The 23,094-nt window shown below is 34.2% G+C and overlaps 1 protein-coding gene across 4 annotated transcripts in view; it reads right to left on the bottom strand.

Annotated features, from left to right (window-relative positions):
* LOC150096041 (brefeldin A-inhibited guanine nucleotide-exchange protein 3) overlaps positions 1-23,094 on the bottom strand; it is a 377,536-nt gene that overhangs the window by 334,886 nt on the left and 19,556 nt on the right. For all 4 annotated transcript variants that reach the window (XR_016549919.1, XM_090408931.1, XM_090408932.1 and 1 more), the window contains exons 3-7: positions 11,179-11,307; positions 3,736-3,787; positions 3,482-3,563; positions 3,136-3,270; positions 727-915 (exon numbers count right to left, since the gene is read on the bottom strand). Coding sequence is in view for 3 of the 4 variants with exons in the window: in XM_090408931.1 (XP_090265057.1) it covers positions 727-915; positions 3,136-3,270; positions 3,482-3,563; positions 3,736-3,787; positions 11,179-11,263 (543 nt within the window). In the remaining variant the exon portion in view is untranslated. The remainder of the gene's footprint in view (positions 1-726; positions 916-3,135; positions 3,271-3,481; positions 3,564-3,735; positions 3,788-11,178; positions 11,308-23,094) is intronic.

Genomic DNA, 23,094 nt, shown 5'->3' with positions numbered 1-23,094 from the left:
AATATACTTCTGTACATTAGTGGTAAAAAAAAGTAAGTCTAAAAAAAACTTAATAAGCATTCTTCTAGGAGAATGTGCTCATTAAGGATCTTAGTTGTGGAGGCTGATCTTAAGATTAAAATATCTTGAAGATTTTGGCAGTATAATAAAGCAAGTTTATTGAGACTGATATATGCTTTAAGCTGATGCTAATTCTAAAAACTAGGACCACATATATTCTGTACTTTTGAATGGTATATGGAAGATTTTTTTGTGTATGCTATTCTCAATAAATGCAGAACTTATTGGTATAGTTTTCATTATAATTACTTCCATGTGATAAGCACGGTGATTTTTCATCGGCAATAAGAACAAAACATAGCAAGCTGAAAATAATGCTTGCCATGCAGCACTGGTTTCCTGTTATTTTTAATTTTTATTTTTTCTTAATTATAAAACTAGCAGGATAAAAGTACTAAAAGGTACTTTTAGCAAAAAAGTACTAGCAAAAGTACTAAAGACTTTTACTAAAAAGTACTTTTAGCAAATGTACTAAAAAAAGATTGAAAAATATCCCTTGAATTCACATTCAAAATTTGAAAATTTAGGCTAAAATTTGAGAAGTAAATTCAACAATCATCAGACTTGAAAACTGTTTACTGAAAAATATCAACTGAACACTGGCAGGCAGTTTTGCTAGTTATATATAATCATTTCTGAATGCTAAGAAAGAAGAATAAAACTAACCTCATCTCCTGTTTCTCCCTCCTGAACTGAAGCACAAAAAGATTGTATGGTTTGACTTGCTGTAGCCTGTGCTGCTGTGCGAACAGCAGCTGATCCTGTGCTGTATACATCTACACAAAGTGATATCAATTTAGTTACAGCCTCGGTACTCAAATTCCAGCCACTAGTACATGCCATCTGTAATAGTACCTAAAGAAAGAAAGAAAGAAACATGTTATAATCCCAGATTCTGATGTCATTATTTAAGTGCTTTAAAAATCAGTCATGACAAGAAATTTACATCCAGCTTCAAACTGCTTAGTTTTATAATACAAAGCAGAATATTAAAAAACAAATTCAAATACTCAAAAGCATTTTTAATGTTTTAGAATTTTACAAGTCAAACACAGTTAGATCTATCTGTTATCAAAGAAAAAAAAATCAGCTAACATCTTTGATTCCTGTATAGGGAGTAGGCAAGGCCATTTTAGCCCTATCTAACTTTTGGAGACTAAGTGGGCAACTCGATCTCCACTGGTAGCTAATCAGAGATAGCTTCCCCAAAGCTATTACTAATTTAAGAAGCCTGCAGTGAAGAGACAGCTCAACAAGTGCCACCATCTCATTGTCCCTGACCCTAATACAATATTTTTAATATCTGAAATGGGACAAAAACCACAAGTTTCTGGGAGAAAACCCTACTTGCCTGTGCCAGAGATTGACTAACTTGGGAATCGGTCTAAAAAAATCTTAGGAAAAATTTCCTCTAGTCAGCAACTAGACTTGAACTAAAGTCTATCTTCAGGCAGTTTAGCACTGAGGAGTGCAATTCCAAATGAAATTACAGTTGACTTATTACTATAGCAGTGTTTGCTATATATAAACACACTATAACAAACTACTAAAACTAAAGCTCTAATATAATGCCAAGGTATGAGAAATTCACCATAACAAACTATTCCTGTGGTCACTATATGTTTGCTAAAGTGAGAATCAACTGGATTTTGTGTCTCTGTGTGTGTTACATTATATTATGGATTAGCCATGGGCAAACCCTCTACCATGATTTGGAGCCATGGTCCAGATTCATTCCAAGAGTTCTTGAACAATCTTAACAACCAATATCCTAGGATAAAATTTACAGTGTAACTAGAAGTTAATAGTTCGTTTCCCTTTCTTGATGTAAAATTACTTGTTCGTTTGAAGAATAATATGTAAAGACCACCATTCATTAGCCAACATATTCAATGCGGAATTCCAAGCATTGACTGGAACATGAGCACAAAATCATTCACAACCACACTCACAACATAGGTTTCCACAGTAGAAGAGCAATATGCAAGCCCCACATTACTTGAACCAACATTCAGCATTGTTTTCAGTGGCACAAAGAGTATGTACAGTGAGATATGGAAACATGAAAAGCTTTGTTATGGAGTGATGAATTGCACTACACCCTCTACTGAGCAAATGAACAGGTATGGGTGTAGTGGATACCTGGTGAGGTCTCTTACTAGAATGAGTAACCCCAACTATGAAATTCAGAGATGGCAGTGTGATGGTATGGTCCTTGTTTTGGCCTGACCTCTGCTTGTGGAGTCCCAAACATTGAACTCTGAGAGTTAACTGAACATTCTGGACAATGCAAAGCTTCCTAGTTTGTGGCATTTCTATGCTAATGAACCGCTGTCTCTTTCAGCAAGACAATGCATATCTCATAAGGCTGCTGGTGTAATTGCATGGTTTCGTGGACATGAACGTCACCATACTTGACTGGCCTCCACAGAGTCCTGATCTCAACCCTACTGAACATCTGTGGGATGAACTGGAGCATCAGGTGAGGTGAAGAGATGTCCACCCACAACAGTTCAGGACCTGATTACATGCCTACAGGAAGAATGGTCTAAAATTCCCATTGATTGCTATCATATGCTTGGGGAAAGTATGCCCTGTAGGATTGTAGCAGTCATCACAGTGAAAGGAGATACTACATTTTATTAAGGTGGGCAGCATGGCTGGTTGTTCCTCACACTATGGTGTTTGTTGACTTCTTTCCAGTGTATACCCATAACAAACATGAAAATATTTTCATATCCACATCTTCAGTTTTGTAGCATCACAGTAAGGAAGAGGGATAATTAAAAAATATCTTATTTCAATCCCTCAAATTAACAAATTTCAACAAATAACACATTCAATTTTTACTGAATATAGAAAGTCACAGAAAACTGTTATCCAACTATATAACACTTAAAACTTGTTTCTAAACATCACAAGAGATGAAATTGGTTTAATTAATTAAGTCCCAACTCATTCACAGAAATACCAACTGGCAGTATCCCAAATTATATGAAAACAATATATCATAAACTTCAATTACACAAAAAACAAATTAAAACATCTCATGAATTCAGAAATCAGATACTTTACCTTAAGAATTTCAACCTGTATATCTTCTGATTGTGCTGATATGGAAGAAGTAGCTTGCAGAAGTTGATATGGAAGCCACTTTTCCTCATCATCACTCTCGAAAACTGACTGGAAATTTTTGTCCCAAATAATCCTCTACAAAACAGATATCTATTTTAATTGATTAAATTGCAACAAATAAGGTATAAGAATATTTACATTTTTAAATTCAGAAGTAATTTAAATTTAAGTTCAAAAGCATTCTATAAAATTATCAGTTAACTAAGTTTTAAATTATGATCATATATGCAATCATTCTTTATATTAAAAAGCATTTCAGAAAATTAAATGGTTAAATAGACCCCACCTGTAATCCATTAACAGCATGACTTATGAGTTTATTATTTTTTGATTCGATGGCTAACTGAAGTGTCTCTAAGCACTTCTGCCTGTAATATTAAAGTACAGATATATTACATACTTAAATTTTATACTAATAAGTGTATATAATAAAATATAAATTTTGCTAGGATTTTACATTAAATAAATCAATTTTAAATAACAGTCTGTTTAAAATATTTAATAATCAGTATTCTAAACACTGGTATTTTTAATTCATACCTGAGCTCATATGAAGGTGCCCGCATCAGTCCATGCTGATTTACTAAAAAGTCTACAGCAGATAAAATAATAAAATTACACTATAACAGAACACATTACATAATTCAAATATAATGAAATTTTAATAAAGAAAATTTTCACTTTAATAAATAAATACTATATTTATAAAAAATTTACTTCAAACAAATCCTGTACATCCTCAGTATGCTCAAATATCTATAAAGGAACCTAGTAAAATGCTTCTTTCATGAAATGAAAGCTTGCTTTTAAAGCAGCATAAAAAAACATTTCCAAAGCATTTCTTTAGTTTTGTAAGATTACTGTAAAAGGAAGAGAGCTAATTATCAAGCAAAAAATAATACATATCAAATTTCTTTGATACTAAATGAGCAGTTGGAGATGAATATTGGCCCTGTAGGTAGACTTTTTTTTTCTCAATACTTAAAATAACTAACTGAGTTTATTGATTTATTTTTACATCAGTGTGCCTAAAAAACTATCAGCCTAAGAGCAAGAAAATAATAACCTAAACCTTGTAACTAAACCAAGAAACTATCTGACATGACTGACAAAGAGTTACAGATTGATCTTACAGATCCACTTACAGGTAGTGATCATAATGTTCTATTCTGGAATATGCATTATAAAACCAGAAAGATGAGAATACTTAATTGTGTAGAAAGGCTTATGTGTATTAGTCACACATGTTGATTGGATTTTAATGGTATAGATGCGAACACAGATTGATAAGAAAATAACTATTTATTAACTTAAATGCTAATATTTCGCTGGTATTATATCCAGCATCTTCAGAGCATACAAACACAGTTTGTTACATTAGAGAGACAACCGCAATCCAGTGTAACAGTGGGACTAGTATGAGTAATTGTAGCGTGCAACACAAAGACTAAAGTCCTAATTAGGTGCCATCTAAGTTATTAAAAAAAAAAACATTAATTTGGTCTTAGGATGACTGTCTCCCAAATCTTTGGTAGATTTATACAGCCATACTTGTTAAGGTTCAGAGTATGTTTCAGAACTTCTGTTGATTCCAGCAACAACCTCTCTGACTTGTAAAAGTTTCTGTGCAGTACTTTTGTTTCTTTCTGATTGATCCTGTGTGCAGGGGTATCCAAAGCATGGTCTGCCAGACCTGACTTGCCATAGCAAAAGTGCCAGATCTGTAACTCTTTGTCTGCTGAACTTTCTCACCTGCATCACACCTTCCTGACCAATGGCTAAAATCCCCATAAGATAGATAACATGCTACCCAGAAATCCCCTCTATTTACCACAGAAGACTACAGCAAAACTATCACCATCCCATACATTAAAGGCACATCTGAAAAGATATCTAGGATGCTTAATAAACACCAACTATGCACTGTATTTAAACCTTATGTGAAATTGGCAACTCTCATCTGTTCACCTAAGGACAGATTCTCTCCTTTATCGCATTCAGGAGTCTATGAAGTGCGCTGTTCATGTCATCGAGCCTACTGTGGACATCTGCCTTAGTGAACACAAAAAATATATCCGGCACTTTCGCTATGGCAAGTCAGGTCTGGCAGATCATGCTTCGGATACCCCTGCACACAGGATCAACTGGAAAGAAACAAAAGTACTGCACAAAAGCTTTTACAAGTCAGAGAGGTTGTTCCTGGAATCAACAGAAGTCCTGAAACATACTCCAAACCTTAACATGTATGGCTGTATAAATCTACCAAAGATTTGGGAGACAGTCATCCTAAGACCAAATTAATGTTTTTTTTTTTTTTTTTTTTTTTTTTTAAATAACTTAGATGGCGCCTAATTAGGACTTTAGTCTTTGTGTTGCATGTTACAATTACTCATACTAGTCCCACTGTTATACTGGATTGAGGTTGTCTCGCTATTGTAACAAACTGTGTTTGTATGCTCTGAAGATACTGGATATAATACCAGCGAAATATTAGTGTTTAAATTAATAAATAGTTATTTTCTTATCAATATGTGTTTGCAACTATACCGTTAAAATCCAATCAACAACAGAAAGATGAGAGGAAAGGGATTTAATTTTAACCAAGATAAATATATAAGGGTTTAAGCAAGGAAAATCAACTGAATCAAGAGTAGTGAGTAGTTTCAATGTTACTGATAAATGGGAGGTATTCAAGAAGTTATTTGATCAATCTACATTATTACAACTTATCTATTTTGGTCTGTTTCTAGAACAATAACTGATGATAGACAAGGAGGAAGAAAGTGAAACATTTATAAAGATGCTTCTAATGAGAAGTTGCTAATGCTTATCATGAGATTGTGCATGATTTGCTAAAGAAAATCATGAAAAGAGCTCTGCCCAAGGAAGGAAGGAAGGAAGGAAAGAAAGAAAGAATTATATGCATGTTTGATAATAATCATCATCATCATCATCAAATTCCTGATGTGTACACTCAGGGGGGGGGGGTGTACATGATATGACAGTACTACGTGAAAAAGTTACATCATTCCGAACTTCCTATTGCCAATTTTCCTCCAAATTAATCTTTTATCTGTTAAGACTCCATATATTATCAGATCTTATGTTTTTGACTTCTAAGGCACTCTTCACCGTATCAATCCACCCATCTAGATTTTGGTCTTCTTCTGGGTCTTTTTCTTACAATCCTGGCAAAGAACACTTGTTTTGCTAACCGTTCTTCTCTGATTCTGTTTAAGTGGCCATACTACATGAGATTAGCTCTGCTAACACATTTCTGAACGCTAACAATGTCAAGTTCTTTACTGATGTCCTCATTTTTAATATGACACTGCGATTGCTGCCATCTGTTCACTTCTGTAATTTTTCTCAGATATCTCATATCAGTGATCTCTAGCCTTTGATGAAGCGTTTTATTTCTAATCCAGTTCTTGGAGCCATAAGTTAAAATTGGTTTGAATATGGTCTTGTATACAGATAGTTTAGCGTTTTGACTAATTTCTCTCTTATTCAATTTATTCCGTTGACTTCTTACCATACTAACTTTCCTAATTCTGCTGTCTATTTCCATATTTAATTTGCCATTTTCATTAAAGTACCTAAATAGCTGAAATGTTTTACTAGTTCTATAAGTTTTTCATTCAGGATGCAGTTGATGTTTTCAATGTTTCTATTTTCATTTTTCTTTATCTCTTTATTACTGATATGCATAAAGTAGTTTACCGTATTTACTCGAATATAACTTGCCTTTGCACATGTCTCGTACCCTTGATTTTACCTTACAAAAAAAAAACTAAAAAAGTTTCGTATATACACCTCACACACAGAAAAAAGTTAAACTATAAGAAATAGATAGGTGGATATTGTTATGGCAGAAATAGTAAAAAACTTTTGGATATGAAGACCAATGTGGCCGTTATTCCTGGTGGTCTTACACCTTGTCTACAACCCATGGATGTATCATCAACAAACCATTCAAGGACTACAGATGAAAATTCTACACAGAATAGATGGCAGCCGGTGGCTACGACCTGACTCTGGCAGGGAAGATTAAGAGACTATCATTAGAACTGTTGTGCAACTGGATTTTGAGAGCTTGGGACATGATTTTGCCAAGAGTTTATTTTAAAAACCGGTATCTCTATTGCCCTGGATAGGAATGAAGATGATGCTATTTGGATAGATTGACAATGCACATGAGGAAACTGCTCGAGACCAGAAGTAGCAATAGCAAATATGAGATTCTTGGTAAGTTATACCCATTTCAGTTTTTTTTAAATCATAGTGATCTTATAATTCTGAAATGATAAAAGGACAAGCAATGAAACTGTTTGTTTTCATTTAATTACATAGGTATTATAGCTAAAGATTCAAATATATCACGTGATGAAGGTGAGAGGTCAATCATGTAAATAATGTTGATAATTAAAATGTAAACGCATTAATTTTATAAATCATGTGAGCAATTTATTTATTCATTCGTATGGGGTTTTCCTCCCTTTCTTCCCCCATCCATTAGGATGGGTCGAGCCCACTAGGTTCTGAGGGATGAAACACCTGAGTTTCCATATGAGACTAGTTAACTCACCTTTAATTGAAAGAGACAAGATAAAGGTTCCTCACATCTTGGATGGAAATCGAACCTAGGTCTTTCAAACCAAACGGCTTTGTCTATACCAACTAAGCTGCAGAGGCTCTATGTGAGCAATTAAAATTATAATGAATAATGAGGATTTAATTATAAATGTCAATTTAGTTTTTTTCCTGAAAAACTTTAGTTTCCAAAAATTCCCACATATATCTTGCGCCATGATTTTTTAAGTTTAATTTTGAGGGAAAATGTCCAAGTTATATTCAAGTAAATATGGTATTCAATTTAGTCAGGGAATCCTCCAGACTTGTACTGGATTTATTTAGAAGTATAACATCATCTGCATAAAGTAAAGAACTCAAATTAACATATCCAATTTTGATATCAGGTTTAATGCCATATTCCTCCATAATGGTGAAGATAACGTACACTCTGGGGAAGAAACAAGCAGAGTTCAAGATAAATAGGAATTATCATGACCTAGTTTTTTTTTTTTTTTTTTACTTGGAGAGAAACAGTCAAGAAATCGTGGAAATATAACAATCTGTAGATAAGGTTTGTAGATCTGTAAAAGCCATGTAATAAGATGGCAAGAGAAAAACTTGGTCCAAAACACCAGTTTAAATGGAGTACTATAGAAAGCAATATATAAATATCTTATATTTAAGCTGAAATTCAGCAGGTACAATTGAACATAAAATGAGATGCAAGACAAAGGGTACATGCTAATCTTCCATTGTTCTTCATCATTAATATGGATCATACAAAGGAAAGTGATACCAAACCTGATATCAAAATTGGAGATATTAAACTCAGCTCTTTACTTTATACAGATCATGTTTAACTAGTAAATAAATCAAGTATAAGTCTTCAGGACACTAAGTAAATTGAATAAGTGCTATAATAAATTCGGTATGAAAATTACCACATAGAGACAAAAATTATGAAAACAGGTAGGAACACTGAAAATATTAATTGCATTCTCAATGGAAAACCTACAGGATAAGTGAAACATTTCAGCTATTTAAGAACAATTTTAGTGAGGATAGTGAATTAATGGACACAAATAAGAGATTAAGCAAAGCTGTACAGTGGAGAGTCAGCTAAATAAATACACATAGGATAAGAGAGAAATTAGTCAAAATACCAATTTGGACTAGCAGGGGACACACACAAGAAGGTGTTCACACCAGTGTTAATTTATGAATCTAAGAGCTGTATTAGAAATAATGCAGTTAATCAAAGATTACAGACCATATGTATGAGTGTTCTGAGTAAATAGAAAAGTGAATAGATAGCACCAATGGCAGAATCATATTAAAAATGCAGATATTAGGAAGGAACTCGACATTATTAGTATTCAGGAATGTGTGAGCAGAACTTATCTAAGGTAGTATAATGTCACATAAACAGAATGAGCAAGCAAAGGTTATCAAAACTTACCAGATGTTGAAAGTTTTTTCTCTTGGTTATACTATAAATTAAAGATGCCACAAAATTATATTCCTGATTTTATCCTTTATCAAAGTGTAAGCAAACAGAGTTTGTGTGTGAAGTCGCTTCACGATTGGACTACGTGTAAATAGAGGCTGATGACTTCACATCAATTGCCTTAATATTCCACAATGCAATGTACATATCCTTATGGGCATGTATAATGCCGTTCATTATGGGAAGGGCCAATACCCAGACCGCTTTGGACCTTTATTCAGGTCTCATCAGTGGGACCAGACCTAGAAGTGATACCAAAGTTGAAGTAATGCAGAAGTCATATTTCCATATACAAGTAGTCAAAAGGTGTCACACCTTGTTTCTTACACTTGGATAAAGGATGAAACCAAGAATTGGAAAGATAATTTTGATTTTTATAATTAGTGAATTAAAATACTATTTATGGAAGTTTAGAAAGAAACTTGGATTTGAAAACCAGCAATATGACATCCAAATGCTTTATAATATTGCATTGTGAAAATTTTATTGGTCAGTCAGATGATTTTTGTATTTAGAAAGAAGTATTCTAGGAGATATCAAATTTTTGGCTAGGTGGTATAGACCACCCACATTATGCAATATTCACTAGGGAGAGATAAATTTCTGTCTATTTTTGCTGAGAGGTTTTTTTTAAATGGTTCCATCCTCTTAATTCAATGTGGTCTTATAGTCAATTGCAGGGATGACTGGAGAGCAATCCATGGCAGAGAAGGGCAACTCAAGGTGGTTAACTCAGATAAAGCTAACCACCTGGGTATCAGTCATCTTTGTACTTTAGTTTCAATTAGTCTTTTGGTCGTTCATCTATATGAGATTGGTGAAAAATTAAAACATCATATAGCCAAAGGCTATATGATGATATAAAAGAGCTGGAGCCTTTTCTCTATCTCTCATACTATCTATCTGTCTTTTCTTTCTCCTAATACTATCAGGCTCTCTTGCACCCCCCCTTTACTTTTCCACCTCAGTAAAGGTTGAAACCGGTCTGGGTAGTGGCCCTTCCCATAATGCACAGCATTATACATGTCCATAAGGATATGTGCGTTGCATTATGGGACACTAAGGTAATTGATATGAAGTCATCAGCCTCTACATACAAGTAGACCAATCATGAAGTGACTTCACATGCAAACTTTGTTTGCTTACTTGGATAAAGGATGAAACCAGGAATATAATTTCTTGGCATCTTTAATTTAAAACTTACCAGATGTCTGATGCCAATCCAGAAGGCAAACATCTAGGTATAAATAAATAAATTAATTTGGAAGAAAATTGCTGATGGGATGCTTGAATAATTATGAAATACTATCATAGTATTTGGTATTCCCCCTCTTGAGATCATGTATCAGGAACTATTGATAATATTTATCAGTTATTTTCTTAATCACTGTTCTATTCATTAAGGCATCAGGCATGTCTGAATTCAACCTTTTACATGAAAAGCTAAAGCTTCAGGCTGCACATAGTAATATCTAGTACAAAAAGGGTAAATTCTACAATATTCATCCTTAGTGTCCCTTCCCACCCACTTCTCCCCCCCCCTTTTTTTTTTTTTTACATGGACAAGATGATAAATCTGACTCACTGGTATGCAATATACTTATGAATCAAGATAAATTAAAAAAATAAACTGGTAATATTTATTATGGAAAACTGAAAATCACTGCTTGGAAAAAACAATGCACTAAGATAAGTTAGCAACAAAGCAAAAAATTCTGAAAATATTTCTCCTTACCATGGTTTTTGATTATAAAATAGGACTGCAGGCTATTAAAAAGGGATAAACTAAATTCAAATATTATAAATCTGAGAAGAAATAAATAATAGTTAATGGATGTGCATTTATATATGAAAGTGCTTTGGTTATTAGTTATCACAATTAATCTTTATGCACTTGTTACCCTGTGTTTCCAAACAAGACTGCCATAATGCTGGATATTTATTTGATGGTGCATCCTTCATTATTTTTGCAAGTATGTCCTCCATGGTTTTATCAGGTACACAAATCCTTAGAACTGTAGACTCTTATCCTAAAATAATAGCAAAGAGAGAAAGTATTTTTAATTAAATGATATTGATTATTAGCAGTTAATAAAAACTTAAATGTACAAATATAAACTCTATAGATAGGAACGTGTGGACAGACTTATGTGTTCGTCGAACATGTTGTTTATTATTTTAACGATATAATAGAACACAGAAACTAAGTAAATAATTAATTTATTAACTTGATGCTGATATTTCGCTGGTATTATAACCAGCATCTTAAGAGCACAAAAACACTTTGTCACAATACGCGAGACTAAAACAACATGGTGTACTTAAACAAAATTGTAGCAGCAACACAAAGACTAGAGTCCTGATTTTGGCGCCCTCTATCTGAAAAAAAAAAAAAAAAACAGGATCAACTGGAAAAACACAAAAGTACTACACAGAAACCCATATAAATCAGAGAGATTGTTCTTAGAGGCGACAGAAGCCCTAAAACACACTCCAAATCTCAACAAATATGGCTGTATTAACTTGCCGAAGATCTGGGAGACAGTCATATTAAGAAAAAACTAGCACTTTTCTAGGACTCTAGTAATATATGATAGCGGGTTTTTTTTTTTTTCCAGATAGAGGGTGCCAAAATCAGGACTCTAGTCTTTGTGTTGCTGCTACAATTTTGTTTAAGTACACCATGTTGTTTTAGTCTCGCGTATTGTGACAAACAGTGTTTTTGTGCTCTGAAGATGCTGGTTATAATACCAGCGAAATATCAGCATCAAGTTAATAAATTAATTATTTACTTAGTTTCTGTGATCTATAGATAGGAAGTTTATTCATACAAAATTAGAATAATGTGCTGAATCAATGAAAACTCATAACAGTTCATTGAAAAGAATTTTTTTGTTTAAACAATATCCTAAGTTAAAAAAATTAGAATCCTTGGGGATTCTCAATTTTTTTAACTTAGGATATTGTTTCTCTCAATATTAAACTTCTAAATATTTATTTCAAATCTTCAAAAATGGTTCAGATAAAAAGTACTACTGAACTTCATGCTTTAGTTATGAAAAAAAATTTTAAATATCATTTTTGATATTCAAATTATAAAAAACAAATCTTCACATTGTCACTGGAGAAAGGGGCAGGGGGATACAGCAAGCAAGCAACCAAGATGATAATGTCTATTTGCCTATTATATATTTGGTTTAATCTTTTATCCAAGTGTGAGCAAACAAAGTTTGCACCTGAAGTATTTTCAGGACTGGGGCAACTCGCGGTAAAGGTGGAGTAAGTTCTGAGAACTTGCCCTAGTATCTCCCATAATGCAAAGCACATCTCCTTGTGGACATGTATACTGCTATGCATTAAGGGAAGGGCCACTACCCAGACTGGTTTCGGCATTTATTGAGATCTCTAATCCAGAGAATTTTAATAATAAGGTGTTGACACCTTTTGACAAGTGGTATATGGTGATATGACTTTTGCATTACTTCCACATTAGTATCACCACCTCTGGGTCTGGCTCCCACTGATGAGACCTCAATAAAGGTCAAAACTAGTCTGGGAAGTAGCCCTTCCCAGACCAGTTTTGAGCATAATTGAGATTTTTTTAGTGCATCCCAAATGTGAGTGAAAACAATATTCTAAGATTAAGTAAATTTGGGACTTACAAAGTGTTAGTTGTGCAGATGAAAAATACTGTTTTGAACAAAAGAGAAAGAATGCCAAGTTTTTTGGAGGTTAGATGTAAAAGAAGAGAAATTCAACCTTAACTGGATATACATCATCAAAAGGAAGGAGAGAAGTAGCATGTTTGTTTCTAAGAAACTGGACAGGACTGTGTTTTGATAGTATTGAAATTTACTAGATTATCTTCACCCCACTAAAGAATAGCGAGTTCCACAGTGTTTAAAACATTTACAGACGCTTGAATCATTTGAGTGAGTATAAGGATTCTCAAATGAAGGAAGAGGATGAAATGTATTGTCAATAGTAGGGAAACTACAGATAGGATTTAAGATTAGTATGAAAAGGTCATTAATGTAGAGAAGAAATAGTGTGAATGAAAACACAGAACTCCAGAGTAGAATCAGGTAGACTACTTCAATCAGCAAGTATTCTACCTGATTTCACTTCATCACTCAATGAAAGGTCATCACCTGGTTTACTGATGGCCTAAAATGGTTGATGCTATGTTAATCAGTTAGTGTGAATGAGTGAAATGATACCATTTCCCGCTTTAAGTGAGTGACTAATCAGTTGATGCAATTATATTATGCTTTATATTAGATACGCATAAGGCTTTATTATATTCACCCCCCCCCGATATGGAATCCTTGGGTAATGAAGGTGAGAAACTTGCTCCATTCCCATTCAGAACAGTTAAGCAAGAATGATCTCCTTCAACTAGAAGAATAGCATGCATATGAAGAAGATAGGGAGTGCAAACAAGAAGTGAATGTTACGATTAAGAAGCTAATTGCAAAAGAATTTGAGCTAGTTTTCAATCACATTGCATATCCTAAGGAAAACTGATGCTGATCCTAATTGGAATGAAGCTTCGAAGTCTGCCAAAAATCTTGATGAAGTGATTGCCAACTATCGAAAATTGCATGACAAAATGAAAAAGTCGAGCACTATTCAAACATCTTTTCTTAATTTTTTTGTGAAAAAGTAGCTCAATCAAATATTTAGGCATTAAATAAAAATTCAAGAAATTGATTTTTATTAACTTTGATGATTTATCCTCTAATATAGCTTATAATTATTTTTTCAAATTTACACTAACTGAAGGATGAATTATAAATATTCCTATTGTTTACTGTATTCACTTAATGCGATTTCCTTTAGCGCACATTAACTGATAGATTAATGTGCGCTAAAGGATTAATTAACACAATTAATTAATTAATTGCATTAACGTCCATCCAGGAGTTTTTTGGATGGACGTTAAAGTCACTAGGAAGATAACTTCATAATTGGATTGTAGGAAATCAAGTTGGAATAATAAGAATTCAAAACTATTATTGTAAGGATTTTTGGGTTTTTTAAAAATTTTTGGAGGATATCTTTGAGGACTGTGCTTCTTGTTAATTTTATTATTTTCACTGCAATGACTTTACTATCATATTAAGTGGAAGATAGCACTCAAGGTCATGCCAAACATTGTGGAGATCCAGAGCCTCCTCCATCTTTGGGAATACATCAGTAAAATAGTGCCACAAGCTAGCCATCAAACAGTGTATACAACAGATCTTGATGGCACTTCCTGATCAGATGGCACATATTCCATGGTATGTGGGAACACTCTAGAGGCCACATTTATAGCATGGAAACTGGATGTACTGTGCATGAACAACAAGTCTAAGAGCATCATCCCTAGTTGCATATTCCTCCCAGCTCTTTTTCTGTATTCCCTATTCTTATTCATAATATGAAACATCTCTAGCTTCAAGATCCTCAATAAGTTCCTTAGACAGTGATCTTCTTTGACTTGCACTTACTCCTAGCCTCTCCCGACACACCTCAATCCTAATATATATATATATATATATATATATATATATATATTATTAGGACAGAGGTGTGTCAGTAGTAGTTGTATACTCAGCTTACAAAAAAAAACTTTTTTTTTCATCCTTTTTTTCTCCCCAAGACATTACTTTTCATCTGTCCAGCTTCTTACTCTGTATAAATACAAATACTCCCAACCTTGGAATACTGCTCTTACATTTAAAATCTCTTTATGTTATCCATAGCCTCTCATCAGAAATGGCAATACTGCCACATTTCTAGTAAAACTATAATAACACAAGCAAGCTACCCAACATCGATTTACATTGAATTCCTAACTTACCAAACCTCTGTTTACCTTTCAATCCATATGAAACAGCCTTTCATTATGAAGTATTTCCCAAAAATTACTTCTAGCTCTTCGTATCAATAGATTACCTTTTTCTGTATTGAGAGGGGTGGCAAAAGTTCTAGCTCTACCACTGGTCAGTTATGCATGCATTGCAAGCAAAGTATGAAGGATGGTTTTGGGCATTGGTCAGCTGAACTTGGCAAAAAATTATTGATATCAGTGAGAACTGATTGTCAAAGAATGATGTAGTTACAGAGAAATAATGTAATATTATTAATTTTCAGAGAAGATAGAAAAATTTGGGAAGGAGGAGTATTCTTAATGATAGATGAAGAACTTCAACCAACAAAAACAAAAGTTAAGGAAGATTGTAGATCTGATGAAATGATTCATTTGAGGCTGTGTGGTGTGAGATGGGGACCAATAGGACAAAATATATTGTTGCATGCTGCTATAGACTGGGGGTCCAGAAGAAGATGTGGAGGACATGAGCAGATTAGCACAATGAGTGTAGACTGAACAATTATCATGGAAGACTTCAACTATGGTAATATAGATTGGAAGGAGGAAAGAGCACACGGAAAAATGGAAATGTAATTTATTCAGTTACTAAGGGATAATTACTTGAAACAGCACATGATGGGAGGGAACAGGAGTTTGAGTGTCGGATCTAGTAATAGTATAAGAAGATTTATTTATGAGTGTAGTAACAACTCTACTTCCGATCGAGTGGGAGGTTGCCCAACATAAAACTTCATTCATGAAATTTTTACATGGTAAAAATTTGGAAGCAGTCAAGGATTGTTTCAGCAAGGCAGTATTAGAATGCATACCCAGGGTCAGGAGGATAGGTAGGATTAAGTGGATCATTAGAAATATAAAGCAGAATCTGAAAAAAAGAAACCATTTGAAAGGAATATTAGTAGCAAGGTGATTAGCATGCCCATGAGCAATATAAAGCACAAGTAAGAAGGGTAACTAGTATGGTAAGAAAGGCTATATCAGATTGAGAGAAAATTAGCTAAACAAACCAAATTAAATTCAAAAAGAGTTTTTTTTCGCTATGCAGCAAGTAAGAAAAAGATTGATTACGGAAAGAAAACTTTACTCAGTGGTGATAGTAGGAAAGTGATATAAGTAGAAGAAATAGTTCAGTTACTAAGTGATCACTTTTTTTTTACTGGTATATATATTATCCAGGTGAAGACTTTGCAATTACTGATGTGACAGAGACTGATGTGAGAATTGAGGTAGATGAACTGGAGGTACTTAATGTATTGAAAAATATAAATGTAAATACTGCAGTGGGTTTTGATGGTATGTCAGCTCATGTACTATGAGAATGTGCAAGTGAACTGGGATTGCCCCCTAACAAAGTTGTTTAATCTAAATCTCAGCTCCGACAAGGCTTCAAGTGAGTAGAAAGAGAGTAAGATAGTTCCATTATATAAAGGTGGCCCCAAGACAGAAGTAGCAAATAACAGACCAATTAGTATCTCTGGAGTGGTGGTTAAAGTATTAGAAAAGTTGGTTGAAAGCAAAATTCAGGAATGGATGGAGAGAAATATTATACTCTATAGGAGGCAGCATAGCTTCATAAAAGGTAGGTCCTGCTTCAGTAATTTATTCACATTTCATAATAAGGTGACAGCAGAATTGAATAAAGGAAATGGCTACACTATGATAATGCTGGACTTTGCAAAGGCATTTGACAGAATACCACATGGAAAATTATTACATAAGTTGGAGCAAATGGGAATGGATATGAGACTGGTGACATGGATAGGGAGTGGCTGATAGACATCAGGTGGTGGTGTATGGTGGAGTGGAATCAAGGCCCAGGGCTCTGTACTAAGATCACTACTTTAATTTGTACATTAATGATATAACAGAAGATTTGGAGGGAGACATTCAGTTGTTTGCCGATGATGCAAAACTAGGGAGGGCAGTAATTGATAAAGGTGATGTAGATATCTTACAGGATGATTTTAATAAACTAGTAGTGGGGCAAAGGACAACGGTTATCAATTCAATGCTGTAAAATGTAAGGTAATGTACTTTGGGATGAAAAGATTACACATTTTGTATCATATTGATGGTACTAGTTTACAGGATATTGACGAGGCTACGGATCTAGGGGGTTGATGGTGGATAGAGATCTGAAATTCAGAAGAAAATTGCAAACATTTTCCAAAACAACTTAGATGATTACTTGGAATGTTGAAAAACACATAGACAAGTAGCGAGATTATTATCCATCTTTATAAGGCTATGATTTTGCCTGACTACTATGCACAGATTTGGATTTCCTTAGGGCACCAGGATGTGATGAAGAGGATTCAGAGACGAGTGACCAAGCTTGTGACAAGTCTGTGGAATGTTCCCTATGAAGACAGATTGAAGGTATGTGGGTTGAATTTAGCTGACATGCAGAGGAGAGTGGATATAATAGAAACTTAAGTTACTAAAGGGATTCTATAAGATTGACACAAAAGAAATTTTCAATACATGGGGAGTAGAGGGGGAAAACAAGGGATCACACTTGGAAGTGTGATTTAAAAGTTATCTAAAAGTGTGGTTAGTAAGGGTGTGCGGACTAGGTTCCTTACTTGGAAGAGTAGCAAATGAGTGGAATGGATTGCCAGAGGTGGTTGTGAGCACCCAACAGAATAAATTTAAGGAGATGTATGAAAAGTATTGTGTTAATGGATAGTGTTGGTCTCCTGCAATGAGTCTTTTAACTCCATGGAGTACCCCCTATACATATACTACACAAATATAACCTTAATGCCAACTTGAAACCTCCTGCAAAAATTAAAGAACTTATTCAACTCATCCAAGGATTTCCTTCAGCCCCTGGCCCATCTTGGTTATAATGTATTCAATGCACCTGTAATTTCTCTTACAGAGGTGAAACTGGATCCACAATTTCTATCCAGAAAAAAGGAACATTAACAGCACATTAAATATAATAACTATGGTAATTCTGGATTTTCTGATCATACCCTGGATCCCTACATAATATTGACTGGAAAGATCCCAGTATATACAGCATACCAAAACTTGGTATGAGGACAAATTTAAGAGGCATGTGAAATTCTAATCTACCAACAATAATGATGACCTAAAAATTCCAAGAATATGTAAGGATGGCACATATTCTACCAACATAACCTTTTGTGCTAAGAGGTCATCATAAATTATAATTAGGAATGTAGACCTTCAGGATCTTAGCCTTAATATTATTATTATTTATACGGGTACTTCATGGAGTCAAAAGACTTATTGTAGGAGACTAATACTATCCATTAACACAATGCTTACCATATATCTTCTTAAATTTATTCACTGTTGGGGTGCTTGCAAACACCTCTGGCAATCCATTCCATCCACACATTCAACACTCTCCAAGCGTGTCTGGACAGTTCATTACTGACAATTCATCGCATAGACTATTCATGATGGATATATGTGAAAAAAAATTTCCCATATACGAAATTTAAAAAAATATATATTTCTTCTAAAAAATATTTTAAAAAAAAATTAAGAAATATTTTAAAGAATTAAGAAATACCCTTTAAAAAAATTTAAGCAATATTTTATATATTATTTAATATTTCGATTATATTAATATTTAGCTTTTTGGAAAGTTTTATTTGGTATAAAGTTATTCATCATGGATATATGTGAAAAAAAAAAAAGAAATATTTCCCATATGAGAAATGTTTTAAAAAAATTTAAGAAATAGCCGGCCTGGTTGGCCAAGTGGATAGCGTATCTGCTCTCCAGCCAAAATGCTGCGGGTTCAAATACAGCTGTGGACATGGATATTTGTGATTGTCATTGGAAATATGAATGGTGGTCGGCAGTAGATGGCGTTGGTGTAGTTGCAGTCAGTTGGTGTTTGAATGTTGAACACAGAGTTATACAGCAGGTGCCTTCACTCTATGAAGTACTTGGACTCCCTGGAGGTGTCAAATAATAATAATAATAATATTTCAATTATACGAGGGTGGTGTTCTGAAACCTTCTCAGCCTCGACAATAGATGGCAACACTATCATCAAGATTATTTTTTCCTAAGTTGGTACATCTGTTGAATAAGTTCTTTAATTTTGCAGGAGTTTTTAAGTTGGCATTAAGGTTATATTTGTGTAGTATATGTATAAGGGGTGCTCCATGGAGTTAAAAGACTCATTGCAGGAGACCAATGGGTATTGTGTTAACTATCCATTAGCACAATACTTATCATACATCTCCTTAAATTTATTCACTGTTGAGTGCTCACAACAACCGCTGGCAATCCATTCCACTCATTCACTACTCTCCAAGTAAAGAACCTAGTCCGCACACCCTTACTAACCACACTTTTAGATAACTTCTAAGTGTGACCCCTTGTTTTCCCCACCTACTCCCCATGTATTGAAAATTTCTTTTGTGTCAATCTTATAGAATCCCTTTAGTAACTTAAGTTTCTATTATATCCGCTCTCCTCTGCATGTCAGCTAAATTCAACCCACGCTGTCAATCTATCCTCGTAGGAAACATTCCACAGACCTGTCACAAGCTTGGTCACTCGTCTCTGAATCCTCTCCATCACATCCTGGTGCCCTAAGGAAATCCAAATCTGTGCATAGTAGTCAAGCAAAATCATAGCCTTATAAAGATGGATAATAATCTTGCTACCTTTACTTGTCAATATGTTTTTCAACATTCCAAGTAATCATCTAAGTTGTTTTGCAAACTTAGAGGTAAAATTGCAAGTCATCTTATCAAATTGAGTACCGTGAAGTTATAAAATTATTTAATGCCAAAAGAAATTCATTCGAAGTTCATAAAAGTTTATGGGCACTCTTCTTCATTTTCGACAATTAAGAAATGGGCTGCCGAGTTTAAACATGGCCGTACCAGCCTTGAAGATGATCCACGTGAAGGACGTTCAAAAAGTGTAACACCAGAAATCATTGATCAAGTGCACAATATGGTATTGGATGACCAGCAAGTCAAAGTGCATGAAATTACTGTGACTATAGGCATTTCAAAAGAACGTGTAGGATATATTTTGCATGAAGAATTGCAAATGAAAAAGTTTTGTGCAAAATGGGTGCCGAGCTTGAACAGATCAAAAAAGCACTTGCATGAAAATCTCTGAACAGTGCTTGGAGCATTTTAACGAGAATAAAACTGACTTTGTGCATCGATTTATTACTATGGATGAAATTGGATTCACCATCACACACCAAAATCCAAACAGCAGTCAAAACAGTGGACAGAATCCAGCTATTCAGCACCAAAGTCAATTCCATCAGCAGGAAAGGTCATGGAATCGGTGTTTTGGGATGCTAAAGGCATTTTGTTTATTAATTATCTTGAAAAGGGTAAAACAATACCAGGGAATATTATTCTGATCTTTTAACCAGACTAGACGAAAATATTTGTGAGAAAAGACCCGGTTTGCAGAAGAAAAAAATCATCTTTCATCAGGACAATTCACCTGCCCACAAAGATACAAAGATGTTTTGGCAATGGGAAAATTAAGGGATCTGCACTATGAATTGTTGGAACATCCACCCTATTCCCCAGATTTGGGTCCCTCTGACTTCTATCTCTTACCAAAACTAAAACTCTTCCTCGCAGGTCAGCATTTTTCTTCAAATCAAGAGGTGATTGCAGCTGTAGAGGGGTATTTTGCAGATTTTACTGCGAACTACTACAGGGATGGGATAATGGTGCTTTAGCATTGCTGGAATAAATGTATTAGTCTTAAGGGAGATTATGCTGAAAAATAAAAATAATTTTGAAATTATAAATTCATTTTTTCATTGTTAAGCCAAGAACTTTTCAGACCACCCTCACATATATATCACATCTCGATGGGTGTCTAAGTGCGCAGAAATATAACGAATGGTTTGCAGAATAAATATTCTTAAATATGATGCCCTTTCTCCCTATACCTATTCCGGTTTTGTAAATATTAATATTCCATCAGCAGAATCTGCAGTATTTAAGTAATAAAAAATATTTTTAACTTTTTAAGATGAAACAGAAATTAGGAAACTCACCTATCAATAATATATTACTTTCATTGTAAAAGAATAAAAATATTATGAAAATCTAATTAAAATCTAAACAAATAATATATAAATACATAAAAAACTATATTTTGTGAAAATTATCTTGCACTGCATTTACTTTTCATATATCGTTATCAATGCAATATTATTTTAATTTTCTAGCGAATAATGCTTTCAGCAAATTTTTCCTTTTGATGAAATTTACCTGCGATAAATTTTCCAATTGACGAATTTTCCCTGCAATAAATTGTTCGTGAACCCTCTCCAAATAAAGAACCTAGTCTGCACACAACACTTCTCATGTATTGAAAAATTTATTTTCTGTCAATCTTATAGAATTCCTTTAGTAACTTAAGTTTCTACCATATCCCATCTCCTCTGCCTGTTAGATAAACTATGAAACCCACACACCTGCAATCTATCCTCATAGGGTACATTCCACAGACCTGTCACCAGCATGTTAACTCTTCTCTGCATCCTTTTAATCACTTCCTGGTCTCCTAGAAACCATAGGTGATCAAATCTGTACAAAGCAGTCAACACATAGCTGAATGATAGCCTTATAAGGAGGGATAATAACTTCCCTATCTTTACTTGTCAATGTGTTCAACATCCAAGTAATCCTCTGAGCTATTTTGCCAACTCTTGCAATATGTCCTCTGAATTTCAAAACTCTATATCCATCAGTACCCAAATCCCTACCCTCAATAATTTCCTGTAATCTAGTACCATCAATATGATATGAAATATGTAATCTGTTCATCCCAAAGTGGAATACCTTACATTAAATTGACAATCATTTCCTTTGCCCACACTACCAATTTATTTAAATCATCCTGCAAGATATCTATATCACCTGGATCAACTATTGCCCTTCCCAGTTATGCATCCTTAGCAAACAACTGAATATCCCATCAAATTTCTATATCATTAATATACAAGTTAAAGAGTAGTGGCCCTAGTACAGAGCCCTGGGGCACTCCAGCATACACCAATCTCTGATATCTGTCAATTAATCTCTCCCACCCATCCATGCTACCAATCTCTTATCCATTCTCATTTGCCCCAACTAATAATTTTCCATGCTATATTCTGTAACTTAGTAACTAAGTTACAGAATACCTTAGTAACTTAGGTAACTAAGGTATTCTATAACTAAACTATTGCTTTTGCTTCCATCACTTTCCTACTATCAGCATAGAGTAAAATTATCTTTCCATAATCATTCTTTCTTTTACTTGGTACATAGCAAAAAAACTTTTGGATTTACGTTGGCCTGCTTTGCTAATTTTCTCTCAAAATCTGATTTAGCCTTCCTGATCTGTTTGTTCATTAGCATGTTGATCATCTTTTGTTTACATTCCTTCCACAATGCTTTATTTTATTTATTTTTTTTTTGCAACTTCTGCTTCATATTGCTATTCATCCACTTAACCCCCACTTGATTTATCCTCCTGACTCTGGGTATGCAGTCTGATATTACCAAGCTCAAACAATCCCTGCAGTTTCCCATGTAGCAATGATATTCATTTCACATAGCTTCTTAAGCCATGGCACTGCTCTAAGTTGACTCATAAGGTTCTCATAATCACCAGCTTTGTAGTTCCACATAAACCCTGTCTTGGCTGAAAATTCCACATGTTGAGCAACCAACCATGACAAGACTGCACAGCCACTTTTCCTTATGTTAACTTATTGATTAGAACACCTGAGCCACTTCTCATGCTGTATTAACAGTGTATTAAAATACAATATGAATTTGTTCTTCTGGCCATGAACAAACATGATAATAGCTTTGACGTGTTTTTATCCCTCAGTAGAAGTCAGGCCAGCAGAATAACAGTTTGTGAAATTAGTGTCACTTTGGCATGCTGCCAGAATTGCAAC

The sequence above is a fragment of the Typopeltis vanoorti genome, chromosome 19 (genome assembly GCF_054136105.1).
Source record: "Typopeltis vanoorti isolate ZY-2024b chromosome 19, IOZ_Tvanoo_1.0, whole genome shotgun sequence".
Classification (NCBI taxonomy): domain Eukaryota; kingdom Metazoa; phylum Arthropoda; class Arachnida; order Uropygi; family Thelyphonidae; genus Typopeltis; species Typopeltis vanoorti.
The sequence above is the reverse complement of the archived record's forward strand: the minus strand, read 5'-3'. Positions and strand labels throughout refer to the sequence as shown.